This window comes from Andrographis paniculata, unplaced genomic scaffold (genome assembly GCF_009805555.1).
Source record: "Andrographis paniculata isolate CXL003 unplaced genomic scaffold, ASM980555v1 Contig64END, whole genome shotgun sequence".
In the NCBI taxonomy this organism is placed as follows: domain Eukaryota; kingdom Viridiplantae; phylum Streptophyta; class Magnoliopsida; order Lamiales; family Acanthaceae; genus Andrographis; species Andrographis paniculata.
Window position 1 is genome coordinate 451,300 of NW_026137600.1, and position 27,314 is coordinate 478,613.

Genomic DNA, 27,314 nt, shown 5'->3' on the forward strand with positions numbered 1-27,314 from the left:
TTATCTGTGTATACCATTATCATGAATGAATCACTCCACATATTTATTATACTCACTTTAATTTAATTTTAGATTATATTATTACTTCTGTAAAATTCTAATTCTATTGTTATAGTAAAAAAAATAAAATAAATAAATAAATAAAAAATTGCTCTATAGTACTAATAAAGAAGGAATTAATAATAGAGTAATAATAATAATAGAAGAGTGCCCTGAATTCCCAGACAGAAGAAACGAAGGAAACCATCGTTCTCCCCAACGTTGCAGAAATCACAAATCAAATCAAATCAAGAAAGAAGAGAAAGGAAGGGTAAAGAAGAAGAAGGAAAGCGCCGTGGCGCCGCCGACCGCCGGAGAGGGCCGCCATTTTCGTCCAAGAGCCCTCTCGAATTCCATTCCCAATTTCAGAACACACCAATTTCTCAATCCATCCTATGGTTCACAAAATCCCCAATTTTGATGCGCCGATCGAATGCCCGCAAACCAAACCCTAATTCGGAGCCTCACCGCCCCATGGATCCCGCCAAATTCTCCTTCCGATCTCCCCGCCCTGGATTCCGATCGCCCAAGACCAAGCAGTCAAACCCTAGATTGAGATATTACTTGTACGTCTCCTTCTCCATAGCCTTCCTCTTATTCTGCTACGTTCTCTTCTCCGGCGGCCGCCACAGGGAGAGCTCTCGGTACCGCGTCGTCATCGACGGCGGGAGCACCGGAACGAGGATCCACGTGTTTAGGTACCAGGTTAGGGACGGCAAGCTAGTGCTCGATTTCACCGAGAAAGGATTGGCGTCGATGAAGGTGAATCCAGGGTTGTCGGCGTACGCGGAGGAGCCGCAGAAAGCCGCCGCCGCGGTGGCGGAGCTGCTGGAGTTTGCTAAGGGGAATGTGCCGAGGGAGCACTGGCCGGAGGTCGAGGTCCGGCTGATGGCCACAGCGGGGATGAGGTTGCTGAAGAATGAGGATCAGGAACGGATTTTAGATGAGTGTAGGAAGATTCTCAAGGCTTCCGGATTCCGGTTTCGCCATGATTGGGCAGCTGTTATCTCTGGTAAGAACAAAATGGCAGAGCATATGTGTTTGTGCTATGATCATTTCTTTGGAATTTCTTGGAAATGTATTGTGATCATTTCTTTGGGATTTCTTGGAAATGTATTGATGTTATTAACCCTTTTGTTAGAAATTTACCTGCAATGTGATTCTTGATGTCTAGAATTAGTAATAATTCCAGGAGTCCTCGATTCAATTGGAATTAGCCATTGATTCTCGATGTTATGTTGAATTATGTAATAATTTGAGGAGTTCAATTCAATTGGAAATTCTTGATGTTATGTAGAATTATGTAATAATTTGAGGAGTTCGATTCAATTGGAATTTAGCCTGCAATGTGATTCTTGATGTCGTACAGTATTCAAGGTGTTAGATTGAATTGGAAATTCTCCTGCAATGTGATTCTTGATGTCAGTCTAGAATTATATAATGATTCGAGGAGTCTGTATCAATTGGCTTCCGGATGTAATTTACTTTGTTCGAAATTTGCCTGCAATGTGATTCTTTATGTTGTGTAGAATTATATAATAATTTTAGGAGCTTGTTTCAATTGGCTGCCGGATGTAATTATACCTTTTGTTCGAAATTTGTTTGCAATGTGATTCTTGATGTTGTCTAGAATTAGTAATAACCCGAGGAGTTCGATTCAACTGGAATGTCATTCTTGATGTCGTGTAGAATTATGTAATATTTTGAGGAATTTGTTTCAATTGGCTACCAGATGTAATTAAACCCTTTTGTTCAAAATTCATCTGCAACGTGATTCTTGGTGTCGTGTAGAATTATGTAATAATTTGAGGAGTTCGTTTCAATTGGCTGCCGACTAACTTTTGACCATGATCAGGTTCAGACGAAGGCTTGTATGCTTGGGTTGTGGCTAATTATGCTTTGGGAACACTCGGAGCTGATCCATCTCAAACAACCGGGATTATCGAACTCGGCGGCGCTTCAGCTCAGGTGTTATTTTGCTTTATGTCTGTCTGTTTAACAAGCTTTTTTTGGTAAGAAATGTTTGAAATTTGGTTTTTATATTCTAATTAATGTGTAAATCGGATTTCTGATAATCATAGGTTACATTTGTCTCAAATGATTCCACGCACCCTGAATTCTCTCGGCAAGTTAAATTCGGGAACTATACATACAATCTATACAGTCACAGTTTACTTCACTTTGGCCAGGTAGTTTATGCACAAATAATCTTATTCATACATTTATGCTTCTGTTTTTATTGTTTTTCGATTTGTTGTTTTTTATATTGATTGTGTGCAATTTTTTCGGCAGAATGTTGCATTCGATTTATTGAAAGAATCTCTTGCTTCGGGAGACCAAGAATTAGGTGTGGCATTCTCTCCGTCTTTCATATCTGCACGATAGAATCGATTTATTTTTTTTAAAATATAATTTATGTCGGAGCATGGGGACAATAGAATATGGTAGTGTTCAGATTTTATAGATATTTGTTAATGCAGCTGGTGAATCTCTCCAGAGAGGTAAAACGACGGATCCTTGTACGCCTCGAGGATACACCCCTCGTAAAGACGAATCAAAAGCCTCTCCCTCTACATTGGTTGAAAACAGTCGATATCCTTCCACTTTGCTTCCCAGTGGTAATTTCACTGAATGCAGATCGGAATCTTTGAAATTTTTGAAGAAAGACCATGGTATGCTCGATAAAATTTCAATTCTTGTATTTTATGATGAATACGGGTTGTTTTTCTAAATGTGTTCTTGTATAATACAGATAGATGCGCTTATGAAACGTGCTACGTGGGTTCTACATTTATTCCAAAGCTCCAAGGGAAGTTTTTGGCGACTGAAAATTTCTTCCACACGTCAAAGGTACCATTTTGACTGCAGGCTTTCGATTGAATTTAGTCTCGGATTGAAATTTCTTAACTTATTTATATATTTTTTTTTTTCTGTGTAATGAATAGTTCTTTGGTTTGAACCAAAGAGCTTTTCTTTCTCATCTGGTGGTAGCCGGACAACAATTTTGTGCGGAGGATTGGGCTGAGCTTAGACAGAAATACGTGTCTATTGGCGAAGAGGATCTCCTCCGGTATTGCTTCTCGTCAGCTTACATCGTAGCTCTGCTGCACGACAGCCTCGGAATTGCTTTGGATGATCATAGGTAATGCCTCATTGATTCCTTGAGAAAGATTTAGGGCCCGTTTAATAGAAGTTTTGAAAGTTTTCGAGTTTTGGAAAATTTTTAAAATAGTAAAATTTTATTTGATGCTATATTTTTTTTCTGAAAAAAGTTAATGTGGATGAATAGTAGCCATGGTTTGTTGTTTTAAGAATTTTGGAAAGTTTGAAGCATAGTAAAAACTAAAAAATTAAATAGAAAATACGTGTTTGATGCGGCATACATAGATATTGGATGCTATATTTGATTTTATTTATTTGGGTAAGCTGATTTTTTTGTCCAGTAACTAGATTCGTTTATTATTCGCAATCGAAGGCTATTTGCAAATTAGTTTCGTAAGTGAATTTTTTTTGCAATTTAGTCATTAAGCACCAGAGATGCCTATGTGGCACCCACATAGCTCAACGTAGGACATGTGTCCGCCACATCAGCGATAGCCGGCGGACACGATGATTTTTTTAAAAAAATTTTATTTATTTATTTATTGTCCTTTTTGTAAAAATTAAAATTTTTTCTTTAAACAAAAATGAAAACTAAAAATTTTGAAAAAAATAAAAATTCAAGTGTCTGCCATGTGTCGTTGACTTGGCGGACACGGCGACCCACACGGTATCACATAGGCATCTCTGGCACCGGAGGTCTAAAATTGCTAAAAAATTTCACTTACAAAACTAATTTGCGACGGCCTCTATTTACGGAACTAATATAATTAAAATTATAAAGAGGTCCAGTTATTTACATGACTAAAAAAATTAGTTTACATTTTTATTTATTTATTTTAAGTATACGTTGATGATAGTGCGAAACCAAGTTTGAAAACCTAAGTAAGCAAAGTCTAAATTTCTTTCTCAATCTATTATTAATGATAGAATTTGTACAATCTTCGAGCAGGATCGAGTATGCAAATAACGTGCGGAAAGTCCCACTCGACTGGGCATTGGGAGCGTTCGTTCTGCAGAGTGCAGCCGAGCTGGACGAGCAGCGTTCCGATTGGATATCCACTCTAACAGGCGGTAAATCTCCACATTGGCTACTTATCATATTCGGAGTATCCGTCGCATTAATTTTTGCGTCGTGGGTCGCGTCGAAATTGAGAAAGCCTAAGTTGAAGACGATTTACGACCTGGAGAAAGGGAAGTATATCATCACCCGGATCGGTAGATACTCGTAGCTTTTATGATTTAGGACACGCCCAATCGAAACCATCGGGGCGATCAGCTCGACGGCTGGATGTCCGAAACGGACAAGTATGTTTGAATCCTTGGTTTAATCATCGTCGGATTATTGATATATTTCTTTGTTCATATTGTAGAAAGAGAATTGGGATTTTGTTGGCAAGAGAATGGATCGGATCGTCCACGGAGAAAGGGGGCTTCTTGGTCTTTTGATCATTTTAGGTATCCCTTGTTTGGCTTTGTTTGCTATTTATGATTGATTGAAGGAGAGAATGCAGGTATTTTGGTCATGCCTTATCGGCGATGCCAAACAGGGCTTATGGCATTTAGCTGCTGCTTATACCGATTTCAGAAAATGTGCGTTAAGAGACGATGTATATATAGTTTTTTTGGCGTTTCAATTGGGAGTACAATATATATAGTTTTATTCAATTTTGAGCATTATATATATATATAAAAGAGATTATATATATATATAAAAGAGATCGGTATGGAGTCTATCCCATCAAATCTATTTTGTCAATTTTTTGGATTTTATTTATTATTTTGGATTTTTTAATAAAATAAATATGTATTAAATATCATTAAGTATATCATAATTAATAAAATTATAATTAATACATTTGTAAATATAATAAAATAGTTGATTTAATTTTATAATTAAAATAAATTATAATTTTATCTATTTATACACCTAATTAAGGGTTATTTGAAAATGTAATAACTTTAGAATGTAATTTTATTTATTTTTATAATTAAAATAATTATATTAATAATCAATAAAATTAAAACTATTATTAATTATATTTTGTAATCTTAATATATATAAAAACGCAAATAGGTTTCATAATTTTATAGTTTTTTTTTTATTTTTTAATTCTTAAAAATATTTAAAATTAATTTAATATTTTATTAATTTTTATTTATACCCGTAAATAATGGATAATGAAATATTCCAAAATTTTCATTATAATTGATATTAAATAATTATATTAATTGATATAGTTATAATTGATATAATTTATGAAATTATAATTAATCATGATAATTTGAAAATATATTTTAATTATATGTATAAAAAATAGATCTCATATCAATTTATTGTTTCTTTTTATTTTTGTTTTTTTAAAAAAAAAAATTATATTAAATATTCATAATATATATACCATAATAATATAAATAGAAAATTTATAATTATCACAATCAATATATATAATTTGATAATATAATATATATATATAGAATACTTCTTTAATTTTTAAATTAAATAATTGATTTTATTTCATATTATTTGAAGTATTCATTTATTTTAAATTTTTTTTACCTATTTATCGATATAAAAGAAAAAATCTAACTCATACCTTTTTTTTCCTCATTATTAATTTTTCAATAAAACGAAATTTATACTATTAAATTAAATATTCATAATTAGTATACCATAACAATATACTTAATAATAATAATACTACTATTAGTGATAATTATAATACTAATTAATGATATTAAAAATGAATTAGTATTATTTCTAAAATTTTGGAATTTTTTAATAAATTCAAAACTAATGTAATATTCTAATCAAAATATATAATTAATGTTAATTATATTCATAATAAATAATTTTTAAATTTTTTAAAAAAATATATTTTAAACATTCAGATTAATTATAATTATTTGTAATTAACGCATATCTTTCTAAATAATAAAAATTTATTAAACATAATTAAATTTATTATGAGTAAAATTGATTCTGACGTTTATGATTGGAAGTTACCAAATATTAAAAACGTCAATTACGATCAATTAACGTCAGCATTAATGACGAATTTGATGACAATCCTCATTTGAATGTTTATAAAAGATCATATCTTCACCCATTTCAATCACACATCAACTTTTCATCATTTCATCCTCTCAATTTTCTTCATTTTTCCGATAATATTTTTTCGGCGAGTTTCCGGTTAATATTTAAGTAACGTTTTTATTTTCCTTCGCCACCCAATATAGTTGTTTTTTTCCTTGCATTTTAATAATCGGAGTTCCAAAATATTGTAATGCCACCTAATATGAAGATAATGCGTCGTATTAACGTATAATTTACTTATACTATTTTATTTTATTTTTATTTCGTACTGTATATAAATAATTTCATATAATTTTGTGTTTACAGATATTTTTGTATTATTTATTTTTAGGTAATTCATATATTAGTTTATATTTAATAATAAAATTAACATTAAAAATAGATTTATTTTTATTTGCGATATTAATTATATTTTTGTGTTAAGCAGATTGCCCCTGCACGACAAGATCAGTTTCTTATCCATTTCAATCACATTTTAATCTCCTTTGTTTTGTAATTCTCTTATATTTTAAAAAATATTTTTCCTATGAGTTTTTTCTCAATTTTTTGACAACGTTTATCTCTTTTTAGCCACCAAATACAATTTTTTTTTCCTTCATTTTAGTTAGTTTCAAAAAATTGAGATTGTATCTAATCGAAAGATGATACAATAGTTTAAATTATAATTTATTTATAATATTTTATTTTGTTATTATTTTGTACTTTGTATAAATAATTTAATAGTATAATTTTTATTTTTTTTGTATATTATACATATTTTTCTATTATTTGCTCTTTAAATAATTTATATATTAATTTCTATTTAATAATAATATTACAATTAAAATTGATTTATTTTTATTTATAATATATGTATTATATTATTCATATTTTTTCATTTAAACTAAAATTTCTCATTTATTTTACATGGTTTAATTGAGTTCTTATAATTTTATTCAAATATATTTGTGTATATATAAATTTTCAATAAATCTATAAAATTTTATTTTATTTTTCTTTATTTTTAATATTATTAAAATAAATTTATATTAAATATCCATAATAATATTCCATAACTAACATATTTAACAAACTATAATTAGCACAATCAATAAATATTTTATAAATATAAAAGTTGATAAAACTATTAAGAATATGATACTACAATGTATATATATATAATACTTATCTATTCAATTTAAAAAATAAATATGCTATTATATATATATATATATTAACTGCATAACTATTGATTACATAAATTCTAATTTTTAATTTTTAAGAGAAAATAATAGATGTGTTCTTTTAATAAAAATTTAACGGAGACATAAAAAAATATAAAAATGCCGTGCATGCACAGATTTCCCACTAGTTATTTATATATAGATAGATATGCAGTGTGCAAATCACGTGATGATTTGTAAAATTATGCTATTGTTTGGTTTGCGTTTTACTTCATCATACGAATCGCGAAATTAAAAAATAATAATATTTTATTATAAAAATAGTGATAAATTAATTATTACTTGTTAGAGTATAATAATAAAATTATAAATGAATAAAATCATCTTATTTTTTAAAAAAATTATTCAAAGAAACACGTATTTTATAAGTAAATAAATAATATTTCGTCTGTATAAATAAAAGTGTTAATATTACATTAGACACTAGAATTTAAGTAAAATATAAAATATGTTTAATAGGTAATTTAAAAATATATTAGTAAAAATAATTATTATATAATAAAAATAATTATAAATTAAGATTAAAATAATTAAATTATTTAATTAAAATTTAAAAAATTATATTATAAAATTAAAAGTATGATTTAAAGTAATCATATTTTAAAAAATAAAATCACAAATTATAGAGCGCAGACGAAAATACTACCATTATCTCATAAAATCAACACCATTTTTTTTGCATATACAATTTTCAAAGTAACAAAATTGTGATATAAAAATAATATTATTTGTATAATATATTAAAAATGGTAAGGATATTAATTATATTAAATAGATAATATAATTACTAAATTAAAAAATAATACTCCCTTTGTCCGTCTTTGATCTATCTATTCATTTGCTTTTTCACAGAGTTTTAGAAATATTAATATTATATTGGAATAAAGTAGAAATAAAGATAAAAAGACTAAATTAACCCTATTAATATTGTATGATATAAAAATAATGACATTTATGTAATATATTGTAAATTAGAAGTGTATTTATGAAATGAATACTTTGTTATGAGACATATGAAAATAAAAAAATGGATAAATCGTTAAGAGACGGAGGAGTATATATTTTTTCAAATAAAAAAAAAAGTATTCTTTTTATGGAACGAAGAAATTGAAACTTGTCGTGAAAAGGAGGGAAGAAAATAGTACTAAATACATATATATATATATATATATTTTACATATACATATAAAGAGTCTAAAAATTGTAGTAAAAATGGAGGAAAAAGTGGTACTTAGGATCAATGAAAGTCAACATTTGGCCAAAAGAGAAAGACTGTGTGATACGCGTGAACGCTCTCTTACTTACAAATCCATCCTCGCACCGCACGCAGATTTATTGACCTCCAAATTTTGCTTGGCCGGGCACCAAATTCGCGATTTTGTTTCCAATTTTGTGTTCATTCTTCAGGTATGCTTTTCCCAATTTTGGTTTTGGTAGTTATAATAATTCTTGTGTATTCCCCGCTTTATATTTTCGCTTTTTCCGAGCTCAATTGTCGTCGATTCCAAATTGACCATCGATTCTGGCTTCCCTAGCTAAAGAAATCTTCGATACCGCGGCGTACGCCGCCGTGATCAGTGGATTTCTTTCGAAATTTTGAGTGTTCGGGGATACCCTTGGTTTCCGATTTAGGGATTAGGGATTTTGATTTTTGTTAATTTGAGAGGCCTTTTTTTCCCCCAATTATTTATTAATTATTGATTGGTATATTCGATTAGTATTGGAGTGGGCTCATATTATAAAAAATTCCTGTAAATGCGAAATATACAATCGCTTGGATACATGGAGATAAAAAGAAACACGGATTGAATTGTGAATTTGTGATTGATGGGTGTAATTTTCGGTTCAGGAATTCTGGTGGTTCTAATTGTTGATTTGAATTTTGTGTTGGTGTAAATGGGTGAGCATATGGTGGTGAAAGTGAACCAGCAGCAAAATTCAGAGGCTGTTGAGGCTAACAATTCGGTTCCCCTTCCGGAAGGAAGTGCCCCGAGCGGGAAGAAGCCTGAAATGGTGGGTTCATCATCATCAATGCCCTCTGAAGATGGTAAAGTGGTGGTGGATGTTGGGGGCGAAGAAGCCGACGAGAATGCGCCCCTCATAGGGATGGGGGAGTGCCGCATATGCCAGGAGGAGGATTCGATTTCTAATTTGGAGAGTCCTTGTGCTTGCATGGGAAGTCTCAAGGTAAAACACTTAGATCGATGATCGTTGTTATTGTCCGGATTGGATAATGTGCATGTGTGCTTAGTTACCATTTCACGTCTTGATTTAGGTTTTTCGTGTAGAGGGCTTGTGTTCTTTTCAAAAAGCAAATAAATTTTATTAGGTGTAAACTCAAAATGGTGCAATTTTTTAATCCTAAAGCAAAAGCACAAGCATTTGGGTCTCGATGTGTCTTCGGTTCATAGACTTCATGCAAATTGGAAGTATAGTGGATGTTTTGTGTATTTGTTTGGAGGTTTGGATTTTGAATAGTAAAATTTCGAATTTGAATACTTGTTTAATGTGAGTGATATAAATAGGTGTTGATGTGATGTTTTGAATATAAAATTAATTTTTAAGTATAATACTCCATAAAAAAATAAAAAATAAATGTTTGATTTAATATGTTTGTGAAAATTTTTTTAGAAGAATAGTAAAAATCCTCCAAAATCCTCCAAACAAACACTTAATTTCCTCTATCTAATATGATAACCTGTAATTTGAGCTCCTCAAGTATAATTCACATATACTTTCTGTCGGCCTTCGTTGTTTCATTTGGAATGTGACATGTAACATTATTTGTTAGTTACACTAAATGTTTGGACAATCTCTCATGTTCTAAGCTTCCTCCCTTCATGAATGACCTCCTTCAACTCCTCGACATTCTTTTTTTCCAATTGGCTTGGTTTGCTATTTCACTAATAAACCCTTCCTTTTGCAGTATGCTCACAGAAAATGTGTTCAGCACTGGTGCAATGAGAAGGGAGACATTACTTGTGAGATTTGTCATCAGGTATGGGATTTCTTCAACTTTAATAGAAAGTTATTTTAAGTTTTTCAATTTAGAATTTTCCTATCTCGGGTACCTTTTAAGCGATTGAGGTGTATGTTTATGAAGCCTAGGAAATTTTTTGTTTTCTGTTCCTAAGATTATGAAATCAGTATGGAACTGATATATAACATTTGATGTTACATTCTGCTGCGACATATTTCAGCCTTGGCGAATTTAATCAGTGCAATACGGAATAGACTTCACATAAGAATAGATCTTTTGTGATGAACAAAACAATTTTTACATCTAGAAAAAAGTTCCATAGGCTTGAAAGAAAGTAACATAATTATTTGTGAAAATCATTCATTATTGTTATGAATATCTAATTGGCATGCATCTTTGTTAATAATCGGGAGTTTATGGCTCAATGGTTGTTGAAGGGGAGGTAATTTATCCCACAGATGGCAATATGTTCGGGCCGTATCATAAAATGCCACGCTCAAACCATATCAATAGTATCACTACCCGACATTATGAATTGTGATGTTATTATGTTAATGCTGCTGGATGTACTACTTCCAATGCTTACGATGCTTTATCCATTGCCCTGTTCTGCAGCCATATCAGTCTGGTTATACTGCTCCTCCGCGCCCTCCACCCAACGACGCCACCATTGATATTGGGTAAATTTGTATTTTTAAAATTTTAAAACTATATATTTATGTATAATGCTGTTCAATCTTTTCTTTGCTTTAGAGTGAGATAACATGCGGTTTCTGCTTGCAATTAAAGAGATTAATCCTGTTCTGTTGTTTTCTTTTTAATTATATATAAAATTTTAGCACCGTTAAATGATTTTGTATTTGCTTCCAGAAGCGTGTGGCAAATATCCGGTGCACCACTGGATATGAATGATCCTCACCTGCTAGCAATTGCTGAGGCTGAGCGTCAATTTTTCGAAGCCGGCTATGATGATTACAATGCTGCCAACAGCAGCGGTGCTGCCTTTTGCCGCTCAGCTGCTCTGATTGTAAATCCTTACTTCTGCAATTTATTGATTCTGATCATTGCATGCACTTTAATAGAGAAATTCAAGAAGAAGATGATGTTAAAATATCAGCGCAAACATAGGATTCGGAATCCCTTTTCCTTTTCTTTTTCCTTATTTTTTTGAATAATTATTGATGTTTGAATTGGCAGTTAATGGCTCTTCTGCTACTGAGGCATGCAGTGTCCATCACCGACGATGGGGATGGAGAAGGAGAGGAAGACGCCTCAGCTTTCTTCTCGGTAAGCTGATGTGGGTTTGTTTGTTTGGAGGTTTGGATTTTGAGTTGGAATTTGAATAGTAAAAATTTTGAATTGAAATAGTTGTATGACCTAATATAAATAGGCGTTGATGTGATGTTTTGAATGTAAAATTATTTTTTAGTACAATATAAAAATAAAAAATAGGTGTTTGATTTGATATTTTTGGGGGAAAAAAAATTTGATGAATAGTGAAATTTGAAGAGAATCCTCCAAACAAACACCCTTTATGTTATTTTTACCCTAAAACGGAAGTCGTTACTCATTATACTGTTGTTAGCAAGCATTTTTCATTACGCTGATTGCTCAAACGAATGCAGCTGTTCTTACTTCGAGCTCTCGGATTCCTCTTGCCATGCTACATCATGATTTGGGCCATTAGTATCCTCCAACGCAGGAGGCAACGCCAGGTATATATGTTTCTCCATTTCCGTATACATTTCTTGCTTTACGACTATTTAAAAATGTTCGATGATAATGTAATTTTCGTTCAATTTATAGGAGGCAGCAGCTTTAGCGGCAACACAATTCGCAATTGTGGTTCAATCTGCCCAAAACAGAGGACTCCTCGTCGCCTCAACTCCAGCAACAACTGCTCCTCCAGCTGCTTCCTCACAGACAGTCCCTTTGCAGGCTACTCCTCGACAAGAAACTGTCTGATCGAACAATTCCTGAATCGCTTGTCTAACTTTTGTCTTCTTACAACTGTGCTGAAGAGTCTGTCAAGATCGAATTAATACTGTCGAAAACTTCCCTTTTCTCCCTTTTAACGTTCTTTGCATCCTAAAAACTTCACTCGTTATGTGTGTATATGACTTTCAGGTCCTCAGACACGTTGCCGAGATGTTAAGAGATGTCACACTCTCAAGGCAAGCATCCTCTTTAAATTCCTGTCGCTAGTGTACTTATATGACGTGCTCCATACTGTATGACCGCGTATTGCCATCCATTTTCATACTTTAGTAAAATTACCGTAAATTTAGAATCTGTTATGTCTTAGCAGTGGAATAAATTGGTTTTCTCTACTGTTTTGTTTGTACATTTGCTCGCTCTGCCTTTTTTTTCTTTTTTCCTATGCAAGTTGGCTTATAAAGTATGTTGGTGTTTATACCTTTTGGGGCCCCTTCGATTAATTAAGAAAAGTATATCGAAGCCGGCAAATGTGTGACATTCTATTTGTAGTGTGCCCCCCTATGTTTCTTGGACTACCCCTTTAGGACATTACCTTGTCTTGGTTTCTTCGAATGACTTGGTCAAGTCAGAGACATCATTGGTTTATACAAAAATCCATTCTTGGCACAAGGTAGTTATTTGTCTTGCTTGATATGGGATCTTATCCTTGTGATTGTGGTTATTTTCCAACTTTTTGTTGCGACGGCCTTGTGCAATTTGCTAGATATATGAGAGCACATATTTCATTAAGATATAGTAATTTATGACCAAATATCTCTTCGTTTTTTTTTCTATTTTTATTTTTTGCTCTAAATGGATCATTCTTAGAATTAAGTGACACGATGATCTTTGGAACATTTAATGAATGTGCGTTATTCATAGTATAAGCGATTGGGTGGAGTGGATGAACATAATATTTTTACTTTCAATTTGCATACCAAGGCTGAATTTCCACACCTGATTGATGCTCTTTCAGAGTTTCAGTGAGATTAAGATATAGTACAATGATTACTAATTTTGAGATATATATATATATATTTATGAGAACTAGAACTTTATTGGTGTGTTTGTCTGTTAGTTTGAATTTTTGGATTTGGACATTTGAATAGTAAAAAGTTAATTTAAATAGTTGTTTGATTTGATATAAAATAGAGGTTGAACGTGATGTTTTGAATGTAAAATAAATTTGTAGTATAATATAAAAAAGAAAATAATTGTTTGGTTTGATATTTTATATAAAACTCATAAAAGAACACAACCTTAGGATGTTTGTGTTCGTTCGTGAATATTTATGAACAAGACTCATGTTTGTTCGTTAAACATTCGAGCTTGTGTTCGCTTTCAACTCAAATAAATTTATTTGGGCTCTTTTGGATAGATTATTTTATTTTTTAAATTTATATATATAATATTATTTATTTATTTATTTATTTTTTAATTAATAAAATTATATATTTGAGCACATTCACCAATATACTTTGGACTTAGTCAACGAAACAAATCTATTTATGTTATTTGGTTCGTTTAGATTCGTGAACGAGTTTAAATCAAACTAAATTCACTAATGATAACCGCTCTAATGAAAATACATGAATATATTAGTGTAAATCTTTTTTCGTTGAAACAATCAATCGAGGCAATTATACCAATACAAAGATAATTAATTGTGTTTTCGGATGTTTGAAATTGCGATGATCTTGGTGGGATTCTGATATGTCCGCAGTTAATTCTTTGGTGGCTAAAACTTGGAATATGCTGTCTTGTCTTGTGTAGGGCAGGTGTTCGATGAAATGCCTAAAAGGAAACTTCTTTAACAACAAGACTGCATCTTTAAAAACTCAATAATTTTGATGAATTCCAGAAACCCAATTCCCACTTTACCTCAGACAATCCGATCCATCTCTTTAATTAAAAGAAAGAATCGGACAAAACCCAATTGGGGTTCAATTCCAATACATGCAGTGAGTGATGTACGTTCCGCTTCCCTTTTTGTACCTCCCATCAAACAGCATCAATAAATTCCCGATTAGCAAAATTACAAAAATCATTCTTTCAAACACAAATCTAAAGCAAAAAAAGCAAAAGAATCTGTCCGTTTCTGTAAGCTTTCAGTGTCATAATGGTGTAATTCTTTGGACCATTATTTTATTCACACACACACATATATATATATATATATAAGAAAAAAAAATTTAAAATAAAGCATACATCACAGAACCTGCACACACTTTAGAATGTTCCAAGTTGGGGTGTGATTTATCCCATTTCATTATTACACATAAATAAATAAAAGTGTGTAAAGAAAAAGATATAAATAAATAAAACAAAACAAAATAAATTGTAATAATAATAATTATTATTATTATTAATGGTAAAGAGAAAGAGAGACAGAAGAATGAAAGAAGACTGGCAAAAGAAGCCATAAAAGAAAACAAATAAAATGAGCACAAGAAACCATGACATATGATTTAGTATTTCTTTTTTATTTTATTTTATTTTATTTATTTGTTTGATATAATATATATATATATATTATTTTATTTTTTAAAATATTGGTGTTGCATAGAGAATAGAGCTTGGAATTCTCTAAAGTGAGATAGAGATCTGTTGTAGTTGTAATATAAAGTGAATGTTTGATGTTTTTTAAGTTTGGAATATTTATATATATATATATTACTTTCCTTTTTGCTAATTGCTGCTTTTATGACTGACTCACTCACTCACTCCATGCACAGATATATATATATATATATGTTTAAATTAAATTTGGCTATTCTTAACTCATTATTACATTCTTCTTTTATTTCTTAATACCTAAGTAATCTTCATTTTTTAGGTTAATCACATTCCAACATTTCTTTACACTATTATTATTTTCATCCTCGACATGTTTCTGAACCTTTCGCCTTTTTAGTTAATTATTTTATTATTTTTAACAATTTTTATAAAAATTTTATTTATTTATTTATTTATTTTTATCTATAAAATATTACTACATCAAAATATTATTACACAAATTTAAAACACAACCTTAGTCTCTTAACGACTACACTCGACAATCAACTAACTCAAAAATTAATACAACAGGAGATCTTCATGCCACATAAGCGCAGGAGTGATGACGTGGCATGGAGTCCAAGCTGACTGGACTGGTCTTCGTTCAACCAGACAAAAGCATGCAAGAAAAATGGTGGGGTGGGGTGGGGTGGGGTGGGGTAGGGTGGGGTTAAAAACACTTAGCCAAAAAGATGCTTATCTTCTCAAGGATGTTGTGTTGTGTTGTTCCCAATCATACCTTTATTCATCATCTTATTCAGATTCTTCTTTTTCAACCAACAACACTATTATTCTCACCCCCTTATTTTTATTTTGTTATTTTTTAAAAATTTAAAATTATCATTATTTTTTTAAAAATAAAAAATAAAATAAAATGTTACTATAAAAGTTAAAACTAAAATCCAAATAGAATCACCAAAATGAAGAAGTCCACTTATTATTACTCAATTTATTTTACTAGCAATGTATTTATTTTAGGTTCTCCACATCATAAATTACTAGTTTGTAGCATTCTAGGTTCACCTTGGGATCGATAGGCATTTTCAGATAGCAGCGGCAAGTTCACACATTATAATAAAAAATGCAATCTTCATACATTAATGAAATAACCTCACATTTTACTTAAAATTACAATTGCACAAATTTTTATTTATTTTTTGTCTACCATATTTTCCAGATTATTTTAGTTAATACATTATTAGGATATTGTTCGTAAAAAATGTGTCACTTCTTTTGTAAATTACAAAACAAATTAACATATATTTTTTTTAGATGAAGAGAATACAATTAATTATACATAAAAATTTAATGTTTTTTCGTTTACATATAAAAATTAATGAATGCACAAAACTGACAAATGATTGATTCGTGTCGAATTATTATTATTTTTTAAATTGATGAAATAACTCAATTCTATTCCAATCGATCAGATTCATATTAATCCGTATATATAATTGGATTGAAGTTCTTGATCTGAACGCTATAATTAGTTTTTGGCCGCTCTAAAATACACTTGTTTCGAATAGATATATTATTATTATTATTATTATTATTATTATTATTATTATGTTAAATTCATCATTTGTGAGTGATGGATTTTGGATTCTTGATTCTTGGGTTGGGTTGGGGTGGGGTGTGGGGGTCCCTCACATTATTTTTCTTGCTTTATGCTTTAAATCCCCCTCAAAAAAAGAAACATCCATTCTATAAGAATTGTTGCCCCAATTGTGGAGTGGACAACATAATGATCCCAACCTTAACCTTAAACTCCCACATTCTTCCACCATCATCATCCTTAGTTTCTCCGAACCACTTATCCTCTTCATCTTCATCTTCATCTTCATCTTCATCATCCTCACAATGTCTTTCTCCTTACATTCCTCAATTATGCTTTTTCTATGTCTATCATTCCTAACTACACTCTATCCATCCCAAGTTTGTGCCTTCACAAGTGCCAACCTTGTCACAAATCGAGGCGGTGGCGCCGCCACCGGAGATCGTCCGATCGCCCGGCCACATTCAAACAAGACGACGACCCCTCGAGATCGATCAAGATTTGATCCGAACCGGTCAAGTAAAAGACGGGTTCGAAGAGGGTCCGATCCTATCCACAACAGGACATGACAGCAATAGTAAAAATGCGCGCGCAATTAAATTGAATCAATTTTTTCGAGTGTTGTAGTTTTATCTAGTTTCGGTGTAGAGATATATATATATATATAGATGTGTATATAGCACGGGCTTCTTGGGCCCATAAAAGTGTTCGGGCCCAAATGCGCAGGAGAAGGCCCGAGAATAGAAGTGAATCGATGCATCGATGAGGATGAGATTTCTTTTTTGGCTTGGATTCATTATTTCTTGGTTTATTCGAAGACAATATGTGTCGGGGCTTTTCTTTGTTAGATTTTGATTTAGTTGAGAATGTTAGTATTAGTCACGACTTTTCGAAAAAAATCTCGTTAAATTTGAAATACTACGTACTTTTGATGTCCCAGAAAAACTTTCGAGATTGTGTTAGCAAATTTTGTTCATTTATTTTAACTATTGGTACAAATTCTTTGAAGATATGTCTTACGCTTTGTTTATTTATATTTTTAATTTTGTTTTCATATTATTTATTATTCATAGTTTTTTTTTTATATATATATATATATAATAAATGTTCTATATCTCTTTTTATTTAATATATTTACTATTTATTTTTATATAAAAAGTATATTACATATATATATATATATATATAACATCACATTCAAATTGTTGTTTGAATTAAAATTTAAAAATAAATCAATTATTCAAATAAAAACTAAACACATTCTAATCTTTTGTTTAAAATATAATATCCAATTTATATTGCAACAAAAATTTGTTTCTATTCAATTTTTTTTACTATTTTAAAATTAATCTAAAGTACTTTTAAACTCTTTAATTTTATCAATAATAAATTTTCAAAAAAAAAAAGAAATAGAAGTAAAAATTCACACCAAATACTTTTGTTTTATAATAAACTATTAACTCAAATATCAACATTTTGCTATTTGCCAAATGGTGTGTTTAATTTGTATTTCAAATCAAAATTACCACTAATTTGTATTTAAGATTCTCAATAAAAATAAATTATTTTTTTTTATAAAAATATTGTATTAAAATCTTATTTGAATAAAAGCTCAAATTAAAAACAAATTCTTAAAAGGAAAACAATGTATGTAATAAAGAACCCAATTGTTGATGCACTTATGTAAGTAGGTGCAGATCACTAATGAAACAGTGCTACTCTGAAATTCTAATAATGAAAAAAACGTATTATTAAAATATACTATAAATTTATTAAAATTTTATCGATTGAATGATAATAAAATTTTTATAAATTTATTGAAATTTATGCAATTTATTATTCATCACCGTATTCACATATTTATATAATCTAAATTTATTTTAAATTTTCGATTTATTTATTTTTTCTATAAAAATAGGAAGGTAAATTTTATGGGCTTAAACAACGTAAGCCCAACAATACCAATGAAATTTCTGTTAATGGGCCCATCATCCAGCAATGAATCTCATCCGTTGATTTCGAAACCGTAGATCAGTTTAAATGATTAATCTGCAGACCTAGGGCACCGCCGAGTTTACACTTCTGTAATCAAGAGATGGGACGGCGAATTAACTTGTCTGACCGATAGCTGATAGAGCTTTTAAATGAATCGACTTGTTAGTAAACGACACGATTAAAACTCGTTTACGAACGTTAATGAACCGAATCGAATAGCATAAACAAGCTTATTTGTTAACGAATGACCCTAATCAAACGAGTTCGAATTTTGTTCGCGATGTTAAAATAATATATTTATTATAAACATTATATATACAAATGAAATTACAATTTATAAATAAATAAAATAATTTTAATTTATATATAAATTAAAAAAAAAATAAGATAAACAAACTCGAAGAATAACACTAGCTAAAACAATAAATATTCTTCACGAGCTTAAATAATGAATATTCTTACCGATCTCGAAGGCTTAACAAACAAATACAAACACTTTAAATTTTGTTCGGCTTGTTAACAACTCTAGTGATTGGCATGTCTGCGTGCGTATGGATGGCCGCACCGTGTTCAGCGGCACATTCTGTTGCAGACAGGCTATAATTCGAACATATTCCTAAGAAACTCGACTCGATCAACTATGTACTTTCGACGAACTACTAGAGATTACGAGAACAAGAAGCCATGGGAGAAGCCAACACTTCTATCCTCTTCAATCTATCGTACATACATACGCCCGTATATACACGACGAAAAATCATCGATAAATTTGGCTAAAAAAAAATGTATTACCTCTTAGTTATCCTTGCAATCTTTACCGGGCCGTGCTTCGAGCCCGCCTTCGACTCTCGTCTCGATTTCGTAAGGCATGTAAGTCCCGAGTATTCGATCCCACACAACGAAGAACGGCTGCGAGAAATTATACTTACTTCCGTAGAGCTGGTGATGGATGTCGTGATAAGCCGAGTTGTTTCGGAACAATAGCTGGAAGGGATTTCCCGGCAGCCACAGGCCACAGTGGTCGTCGACTGTCTTCAATGTCGCGAACGAGAAGAAAAAGATCGAAGCTCTCGGGGACATGCCCGAGACGAGGAACGACGAGGCTCCGCCGATTGTGTCGAGCAACACACCCTCTAAGGGATGGTTGTACAACGCTCCGAAAGCGTACGGGACGACGAGCCTGTGGTGTTTCGAATGGATGTGTTTGTACAAGAACTTGTTTTGATGCATGTATCGGTGCATGAAATATTGCCATGTGTCTAGAACCGTCATTGCGATGAAGAATTGCTGGCCGTGCGCGAGGAGTGACGTTTGTTGTGGTTGCGAAGAATCGCTGTCCCTTCCCGTAACCTGTATGATAAAAAAAACACAGTTTGTTTCGCACATTAAAGCATCGGACGGAGAGATACTTTTCGTTTAATATAGACGTCAAATGAAAACAATACGCGATAACTGGCGATAGAATCGAAAAAAAAGAAATACCATAAGGAGAAAACAAAGTTTCTTGATCACACCGTGTAATATTGTTAATCATAAGCGCCTAAGATTTTATGTTATTGATCTTATTCCCCGATTCAATTCCTAGTCTTCGTTTCTTTACTATCTATAGCACATTTCGCCGTTTTTTAACTCATCTAAATCTGTGAAATTTACAAATGATCGTAATCCTATGTACTTATAGGCGAGAAGAAAGATAGATGATGCACCTATGATATAGACACACGGTAAGATTCTTGACAACATAAACAATTTCAAGAAAGTGTAACCAAAAAGGAGAATGTTTCGATAGATTACAATGTCAATCCCCTGTTTTTCGATGAACAGAAAGGAATGCCAAGACATAGAACAATGGGAGTTATATGTACGTCAAATATGTATGCCAAAATAATCCTCAATCACATAAAAGGTCACATAAAGGAGACCAAATATGTGCCCGGAAATAACCCAATCACATCTTAGGATTCGTAAACGACAACCCCCAACAAATGAACCTATGATTTTTCACTTTCTATATCCCTCCTATTCACATCCACGCATATATAAGATTACAAAATTCCGACTCATTTGATAAGACAAACAACACATTAGCATTACACGCTGATCGGCTTTGCTCAAGTGTATTTTCAATCTCTTTTTGCACTTCAACATAAGGGTGTAATACATCATTTTCAATACTAAGAACTTACACGATTTAAATCCAAACACCCAAAATCCTTCCAAATCAACGCATCCGAAATTCCACCAATATATAAGACTATGAGATTCCGACGCATTCAATAAGACACATTACCTTGGCATTACACGATTATCCATTTGTATTTTCAAATCTTTCTCCGCACTTCATCATGAACATAGCATCTAACCACTGATTTGCTCAAACAAATTTTTGAATCCAAACAACTAAAATCATTCCAAATCACGAGTAAACACATCCATATCGAAATTCCAGCAGTAAAATCAAAATTCCACCAATACATAAGACTATGAGATTCCTGGCTCATTCGATAAGCAAACAGCACGTTGGCATTACACGATGATCGGATTTGTTCATTTGTATTTTCAAATCTCTTTTGGCACTTCAACATAAGGGCCTAAAAACATCATTTTCCACACCTAAAATCTACACGAAACACAACATCGAACCACTGATTTTCCCTCCAAAATTTTTGAATCCAAACAACCAAAATCATTCCAAATCACAAGTAACACATCCGTATCGAAATTCCAGAAGTAAAATCACAAATCCAACAACCATTTCCACAAAATGTTTCTAAGAAATTGAGATTAACTATGGATTTTCCACTCCTAAAATTACAAATCCAACAACCATTTCCAGAAATGTTTCTAAGAAATTGAAAGTAACTATGGATTCACCACTAACTCAACGTCAAAAACATATAAACCAAACACATGAGAACAAAATATGAAAATCAAATCCAATTAGGGCAAAGTGAAAAAAAAAGTACTCACGGCGTAAAGTATGGTGGCCACAGTCGCCTGAACAACCTGCTGAAAGAGAACACCGATCACCACATTTTTCTTAGCCACCAAATTCTTCTCATCTTCATCCTTCTTCGAATGCAGTCTGTACTTCTCCATCGAACCTAGAATCGTGTAAATACCCGAATACGCCCAATACACAATAATCGGGGCAAATGTTCCCAACAATTCATCCGAAATTTGAAATCCACAAACCTCCATTGTCCCGTCCCCAATTTCCCTATCGAAAATTTTCCGATTCGCCCAAATTAGGGTCTGCGTTTTAGGGTTTCAACAACAGACCCTTAAATTTGGCTTTATGAAGGAACGGACGAACGATGTATGGATTGATTGATCAATTCTGACGGAGAATTTCGAGAAAAAGTATTGATGAGAAAGCGAATCCGCCGATATAAGAAATTTGAGTGGTGGATTTTGGGGGCGTTGGGAAAATGACATATCGTCGCGAACAACGCCCCCGCGTTTGAACTTTGAAAATGGTACTTTCTATTTTTAAAACTAGCGGTTGAAATTGAAAAGTCAATGGTCAACCGTTTAAAATAAGGAGAAAAAAGATGACGTGGAAGTTACCGTTAATGTTGCCGCCAAAAGATGACTTCCCCAATTTGCCCTCCATTGCTTGGCTATAACTTGGAATGGTGTATTATATTTGTTCTTACAAATAAATTATTGTTTATTTTTTTTAATAAAAATATATTATTCGTTTTTGTAATAACTCCGTTTAAACATAAAATTTTAGTCTTTTTAAATTAAAAAATAGTTAAAAGTTAGTAATATTTTTTATTTAATATAATAAATTTGTTCACTTAATATTTTTAGTCAATTTTTATACATATTAAATATATATATATAATAAACATATTAATACAATACATATAATATATATTCTATTCATTTAAAATAAAAAAAATAAAAATTTCAACGAGTCCAATATATTTTATAAGAAAAAATTGAATTTGATATAATAATTTAAATACGATTAATTTTAAATATATTTTCAATAATAATACTCTCTCCGTTCCCACTAAAAATATCATTTATATTACTTTCGTCTGTCCACTACAAAGTATCATTTTCTTTAATTATACACCTTACAAATAAAATACTACTACTCCCTCCGTCCCGGAACAAAGATAGTATTTGTTTTTTGGATGTAAATTTTTAAATATTAGTATTTTATAATATAAAAATAATAGCATTTGTATAATATAGTATAAATTAGAAGAATATTTATTATATTAGGTAAATAATACAATTACTAAATTAAAAAATAATAACACTATTTTGAGACAAAAAAAAATAAAAAATAATAATATTATTATTTTTTAATTTACTATAAAAACAAAAAAATCACTTTAAAGTGTAGACAGAAATATTGCCTTATTTGTTTAGATTTGAATATAAAAATGCTACAAAAAATAATCAAGAAATTATTATGAATAGTATATTACATATTTGGGAAAAAAAAAAAAAGGGTCAAACATCCGATTTACAGATGTAGTTCAAACAGCCAAAAACAATATCCAGATTGGTACCAACTCTGCTTTTAATGATTCAAGAGAGAAAGAAAATCTGCAGAATTTCAAGGACATTTCTATTTCTATTTCTATTTCTGCAGGAGTTCAATAAAAATGGCATTAGATTAGAAATATAAGACTTTACCTGTTTTCTTGATCTCAATATAAATGAATATGGTGTTTGGACCCAATTCTTCTTTCTTTCTTTCTTTCATGAAGCCTCTGTTGTAGTTTCAGGAAGCCTCTTGAGAAAATCCAGAGTTGTTTGTTTCTTCTTCATCCCGTCGAGCCGATCGGATATCTTGCTCCGTTTATTCATCTTCTCGACCGAGGATTTCCACTTGCCATATTCGTGCTTCTCCATCACTTTTCGCTTCTTGTATGCAGACGGCTGCGCAGAACTTTACTGCATCAAGTTCCATAAAAACGCAAACAAACACAACTTTGTGCAATAGACTATAATAACAAATGGTTTTCGCATTCATTGAAAAAGTGTTCACTTAGTGTTTTTGAATAAGATTTACATCAAGTTCCATAAAATCACAAACAAACACAACTTTGTCGCAAACGATTATAATATCAAAATGATTTTCGCATTCATTGAATATTATTCACCTAGATTGTGTTCTTTTGTGGATTTTACTACATAATTTTACTATTTAAATTTCTTTTTCTCTAAACATATTACATCAAACAATTATTTTTCTTTTTTATATTAGACTACAAATTTATTTTACATTCAAAATATATCATCAACCTCTGTTTATTCAAATTCAATTTTTTTACTATTCAAAAATCCAAACCTAAAAACTAAAACCCACAAACAAACACACCCTTAGTGTTTTTAAATTACGATTTACATCAAGTTACATGAAAACGCAAATCAACAACTTGCGCAATCGACTATAATTTCAAATAACTTCCGCATTCACTAAAAACAGCAAGTGTGGTCACCTAGTGTTTTTAAATTACAATTTCCTAAAAATATAACCTAAAAACTATAATATACAATATAGACATACATACGTAACAATAAAAATTAACAAAAATACACAAAGTATCACTTAATACTTTCATAATCTTTCATTTCTCGTAACAAAATACCTAAAATTATAAACACTAAACAAATATATTCTTTATATTCAATATATATTTTTCATTCAAAGCCAAATAATTACCTCCTCGCCGTCATCAGAAGAATAGCCACCATCTTCGAGCTTTCTTTTCTCAGGCAAAGCATCGAGAAGCTCTGCATTCAACGCCACAAATAAGTTGCAAGAACGCATTAGTTTAAAATCAAATCATCTCCAAACAATTCCTCTATTTTTCTAAAAATCTCTCCCAAATTTAAACTTGCTCCAACCCAAAGCATAAACAGATTTTTATTTACCGCGATTTCCTTTTATTTGGCGCGAATCCTTTTTTTCCTTGGATACACCAAAAGCATCGAAGCAGAGGTCTAGCATTGAAGTGCATACCTAAGGAATAAAGATTTCATAAGACGACTAATCACTCAACCGATTAAAATCTATATAGAGAGTTTCTTACACTAGAAAACTCTGACTCTGATGTGCCGGCAAGTTCGATTAGCTTGAATTTATCTGCCTTGAGCTGAAAAAATGTGCATGCATAAAGTCATTAATCAAGAACACATGATGAACTAGTAAATTTCAAGTGATTTTGATCGGTTTTATGCCTTTTGTTTTTTGGCGCATAGATAGAACGCTGCAGCAGTGAAAACAGGCCGAGTGAAATCGGCGCTTCCCCTACGCGAAGAAGGCAATGAAGCCGTGAATCGCTCCTTAAACCTGAAAATTTGTAAGCATGTTGATCAAACTAATATAAAATGCAATTTTGAATCTAATTATTGCACAACATTCATCACAATCTAAGAAACAGATTTCAATATCATACTTCTGAGTTAGAATTTCAACTGTAGTTTAAGAAATAGATTTCAATGTCATTCGATCGTAATATATTACACTTCTCAGTTAGAAATTCGATCACAATGTAAGATATATTTTAAGAAACATATTTCAAGATCATACTCTTGATTTAGGAATTCGATCATAATTTAAGAAACATACTACAATATTACACTTCTGAGTTAGAAATTCGATCACAATGTAAGAGATATTTTAAGAAACAGATTACAATATTACACTTCTGAGTTAGAAATTCGATCGCAATGTAAGAGATATTTTAAGAAACATATTGCAAGATCATACTTATGAGCTAGAAATTCAGTTGTAATTTAACATACATATTTCAATATCATACTTCAGAGTTAGAAATTTGTCAAAATTTAAGAAACAAATTTCAATATCATACTTCTAAAATCAAAATTAGATCATAGTTTAAGAAACAGCTTTCAATGTCATACTTCAGAGTTAGAAATTCAATAGTTGATTAAGAAACAGATTTCAAGAACATACTTCCGAGTTAGAAATTCGATCCTAGTTTCAGAAACAGGTTCAATACTGGATTAGAATTTCAATCACAATTTAAGAAACGGATTTCAAGATCATACTTGACAGTTAGAAATTACTTACGATGACAAGCCCTTGTGGACAAAAGGGATGAGCCGAATGCATCCGAATTGAATTGCCAATTCCCTCACATCGATTTTGTTCCTGCCATTAACAATGGAGAAGATATTCTTGCATCATGAACGCTTTGAAAATTAAAATTGGGAGGTAAACTTCTTGTTCATGAACACTAACTTGATACCAATTCCGTTCTGCATCGAATTGAAGGATCTGTTGTAACCTTTCTCAGACATCCCGCTCAACTTTATCGCTACTTGTCGATCGAATATAACATCCATGCTAAGGCAGTGAAATTGACAGATTCATCATTAGAAAAAAAATATTCGAAACCCTAAATCCCCAAATCAATGATAGACAATCGTCGAATGTACCTGGAAGCGGCAATCTCTAGGCAAATCACAGCCTTACAAATCTCCCCCTGAAAATTCAACAGATTCATGAAATCAAAGAAATGTGCAGTTGAATCGGCTGAGTGATGCGATTGTTAATGTGTAGAACATACAACGCCGATAATCGAAGAGTCAAATTGGAGGTCGGCGCGGCGGCGGAGTTCGGCGGCCTTGCGGATGAGGTTTTTGGATTCTGAAAGGCCGAGTTTCCGGGCAATCTCCGACATGTCCATTCCCGGCGGCGGATCTCTGAAATCGCTCTCTCCGGTCGATTACCTCCAAAATTGGTGTCGGAGAAGGGAAATATGAAATCTGATGGGAAGTCATTGTGGATTATTTGATGGAAGATTGGTAGCGGGAATTGGAAGTGCCGAAAACATTTGGATTTTGGCGCGCGGCGACGAACGGCGGCAATGAATATTTTGGGTTTTGGCGCCACCAGTGGAAGTTTTATAAGGCGGCGTTTGGTGTAAAATTTATATTGGGTGTGTTGCTGGTGAACTTTATTTTCTCAAGTATGAAAAATTGTGGGGTAAAATAAAAAATAATAATTTTGTAAACTCTTTCTATTTGGTCAGTCTCTTATGGTTTTTACTTTTCTTTTTAAAATATAATTTTATAATTTAATCATATTTAAAATTTTATAATTTATAATTTTTTTTTAACAATTAAACTATTTAATTATATTATTTTTATTTTATAGTAATTTCTTTTTATTATATTATAATTATTTTACTAATATATTTTTAAATTATTTATTAAATTAAGTTGGATAGAAAAATATTTTATATTGACTTATTAATTTTATAAATAAATAAAATATATATTACATTAAAATGTATATATTAATTTATAAAAAATCGTCCCACTAAAAAATAGCCGAACGAACAATTTTACTTTTCCAATCTCAACTCAATTTATTTATTTAATTTTCGATCCTATTAAAAATAATTCATACTATAAATATCAAAACACTATTAAGTTTTTTTTGTCCAAAAATAATTTTTGACACAATTTTATATATATATATATATATTTTTTTTAATCAAAATCAATATTTAATATAAAATATTATTTCTTAGGTATCTTCAACCCATCAACTCTATTTATCTTATATTTTATTTCAACCATAACTCCATTTTTCACTATTATTCTTCAAATATTCAATTTTTCCTATTATTTTAAACAACTTTTTATTTTTATAATTTAAAATAAAATTTTAAAAAAATTTAAAAAATAAAAATTAAATTTAAAAATCAAATTTATAATTTTAAAAATTAAAAAAATATAAAAATATAAAATATAAATAAAGCAACACCAAAAAATAACGTTGCTATA

General features: G+C 31.0%; 4 protein-coding genes across 8 annotated transcripts; 2 read left to right on the forward strand and 2 right to left on the reverse strand.

Annotated features, from left to right (window-relative positions):
* Positions 1–204: 204 nt before the first annotated feature.
* Positions 205–4,791, forward strand: LOC127261832 (probable apyrase 6). 3 transcript variants are annotated; one of them, XR_007840994.1, is made up of 9 exons: positions 205–1,051; positions 1,895–2,007; positions 2,121–2,228; positions 2,332–2,386; positions 2,520–2,711; positions 2,792–2,889; positions 2,985–3,181; positions 4,091–4,446; positions 4,512–4,648. XR_007840994.1 is itself a non-coding variant. In XM_051290244.1 (9 exons), exons 1-9 carry the CDS (start codon positions 460–462, stop codon positions 4,628–4,630), a joined length of 1,596 nt encoding a protein of 531 aa, XP_051146201.1. In that variant the 5' UTR covers positions 205–459; the 3' UTR covers positions 4,631–4,791. The 3 variants fall into 3 exon arrangements, 2 of the variants coding, with proteins under 2 accessions (XP_051146201.1, XP_051146200.1); XM_051290244.1 differs by having other exon boundaries at positions 4,091–4,212; positions 4,512–4,791; XM_051290243.1 differs by having other exon boundaries at positions 4,091–4,791.
* A 3,869-nt stretch (positions 4,792–8,660) lies between these two features.
* LOC127261781 (uncharacterized) lies at positions 8,661–12,782 on the forward strand. 3 transcript variants are annotated; one of them, XM_051290178.1, is made up of 8 exons: positions 8,661–8,865; positions 9,367–9,645; positions 10,385–10,456; positions 11,054–11,118; positions 11,309–11,465; positions 11,636–11,725; positions 12,064–12,153; positions 12,245–12,782. In XM_051290178.1, the coding sequence occupies exons 1-8, from the start codon at positions 8,671–8,673 to the stop codon at positions 12,401–12,403; spliced, it is 1,107 nt and encodes a 368-aa protein (XP_051146135.1). In that variant the 5' UTR covers positions 8,661–8,670; the 3' UTR covers positions 12,404–12,782. The 3 variants fall into 3 exon arrangements, with proteins under 3 accessions (XP_051146135.1, XP_051146136.1, XP_051146137.1); XM_051290179.1 differs by having other exon boundaries at positions 11,312–11,465; XM_051290180.1 differs by having other exon boundaries at positions 8,718–8,865; positions 9,308–9,645.
* A 6,155-nt stretch (positions 12,783–18,937) lies between these two features.
* LOC127261630 (sphinganine C4-monooxygenase 1-like) lies at positions 18,938–21,972 on the reverse strand. Its single transcript, XM_051289912.1, has 2 exons — positions 21,492–21,972; positions 18,938–19,871 (listed from the first exon to the last, which is right to left on the reverse strand). The coding sequence occupies exons 1-2, from the start codon at positions 21,720–21,722 to the stop codon at positions 19,317–19,319; spliced, it is 786 nt and encodes a 261-aa protein (XP_051145869.1). The 5' UTR covers positions 21,723–21,972; the 3' UTR covers positions 18,938–19,316.
* Positions 21,973–23,109: 1,137 nt separating this feature from the next.
* LOC127261786 (origin of replication complex subunit 6) lies at positions 23,110–26,542 on the reverse strand. Its single transcript, XM_051290187.1, has 9 exons — positions 26,090–26,542; positions 25,959–26,005; positions 25,762–25,866; positions 25,591–25,671; positions 24,735–24,846; positions 24,587–24,649; positions 24,429–24,516; positions 24,217–24,287; positions 23,110–23,429 (listed from the first exon to the last, which is right to left on the reverse strand). The coding sequence occupies exons 1-9, from the start codon at positions 26,207–26,209 to the stop codon at positions 23,250–23,252; spliced, it is 867 nt and encodes a 288-aa protein (XP_051146144.1). The 5' UTR covers positions 26,210–26,542; the 3' UTR covers positions 23,110–23,249.
* Between the last annotated feature and the right edge of the window lie 772 nt (positions 26,543–27,314).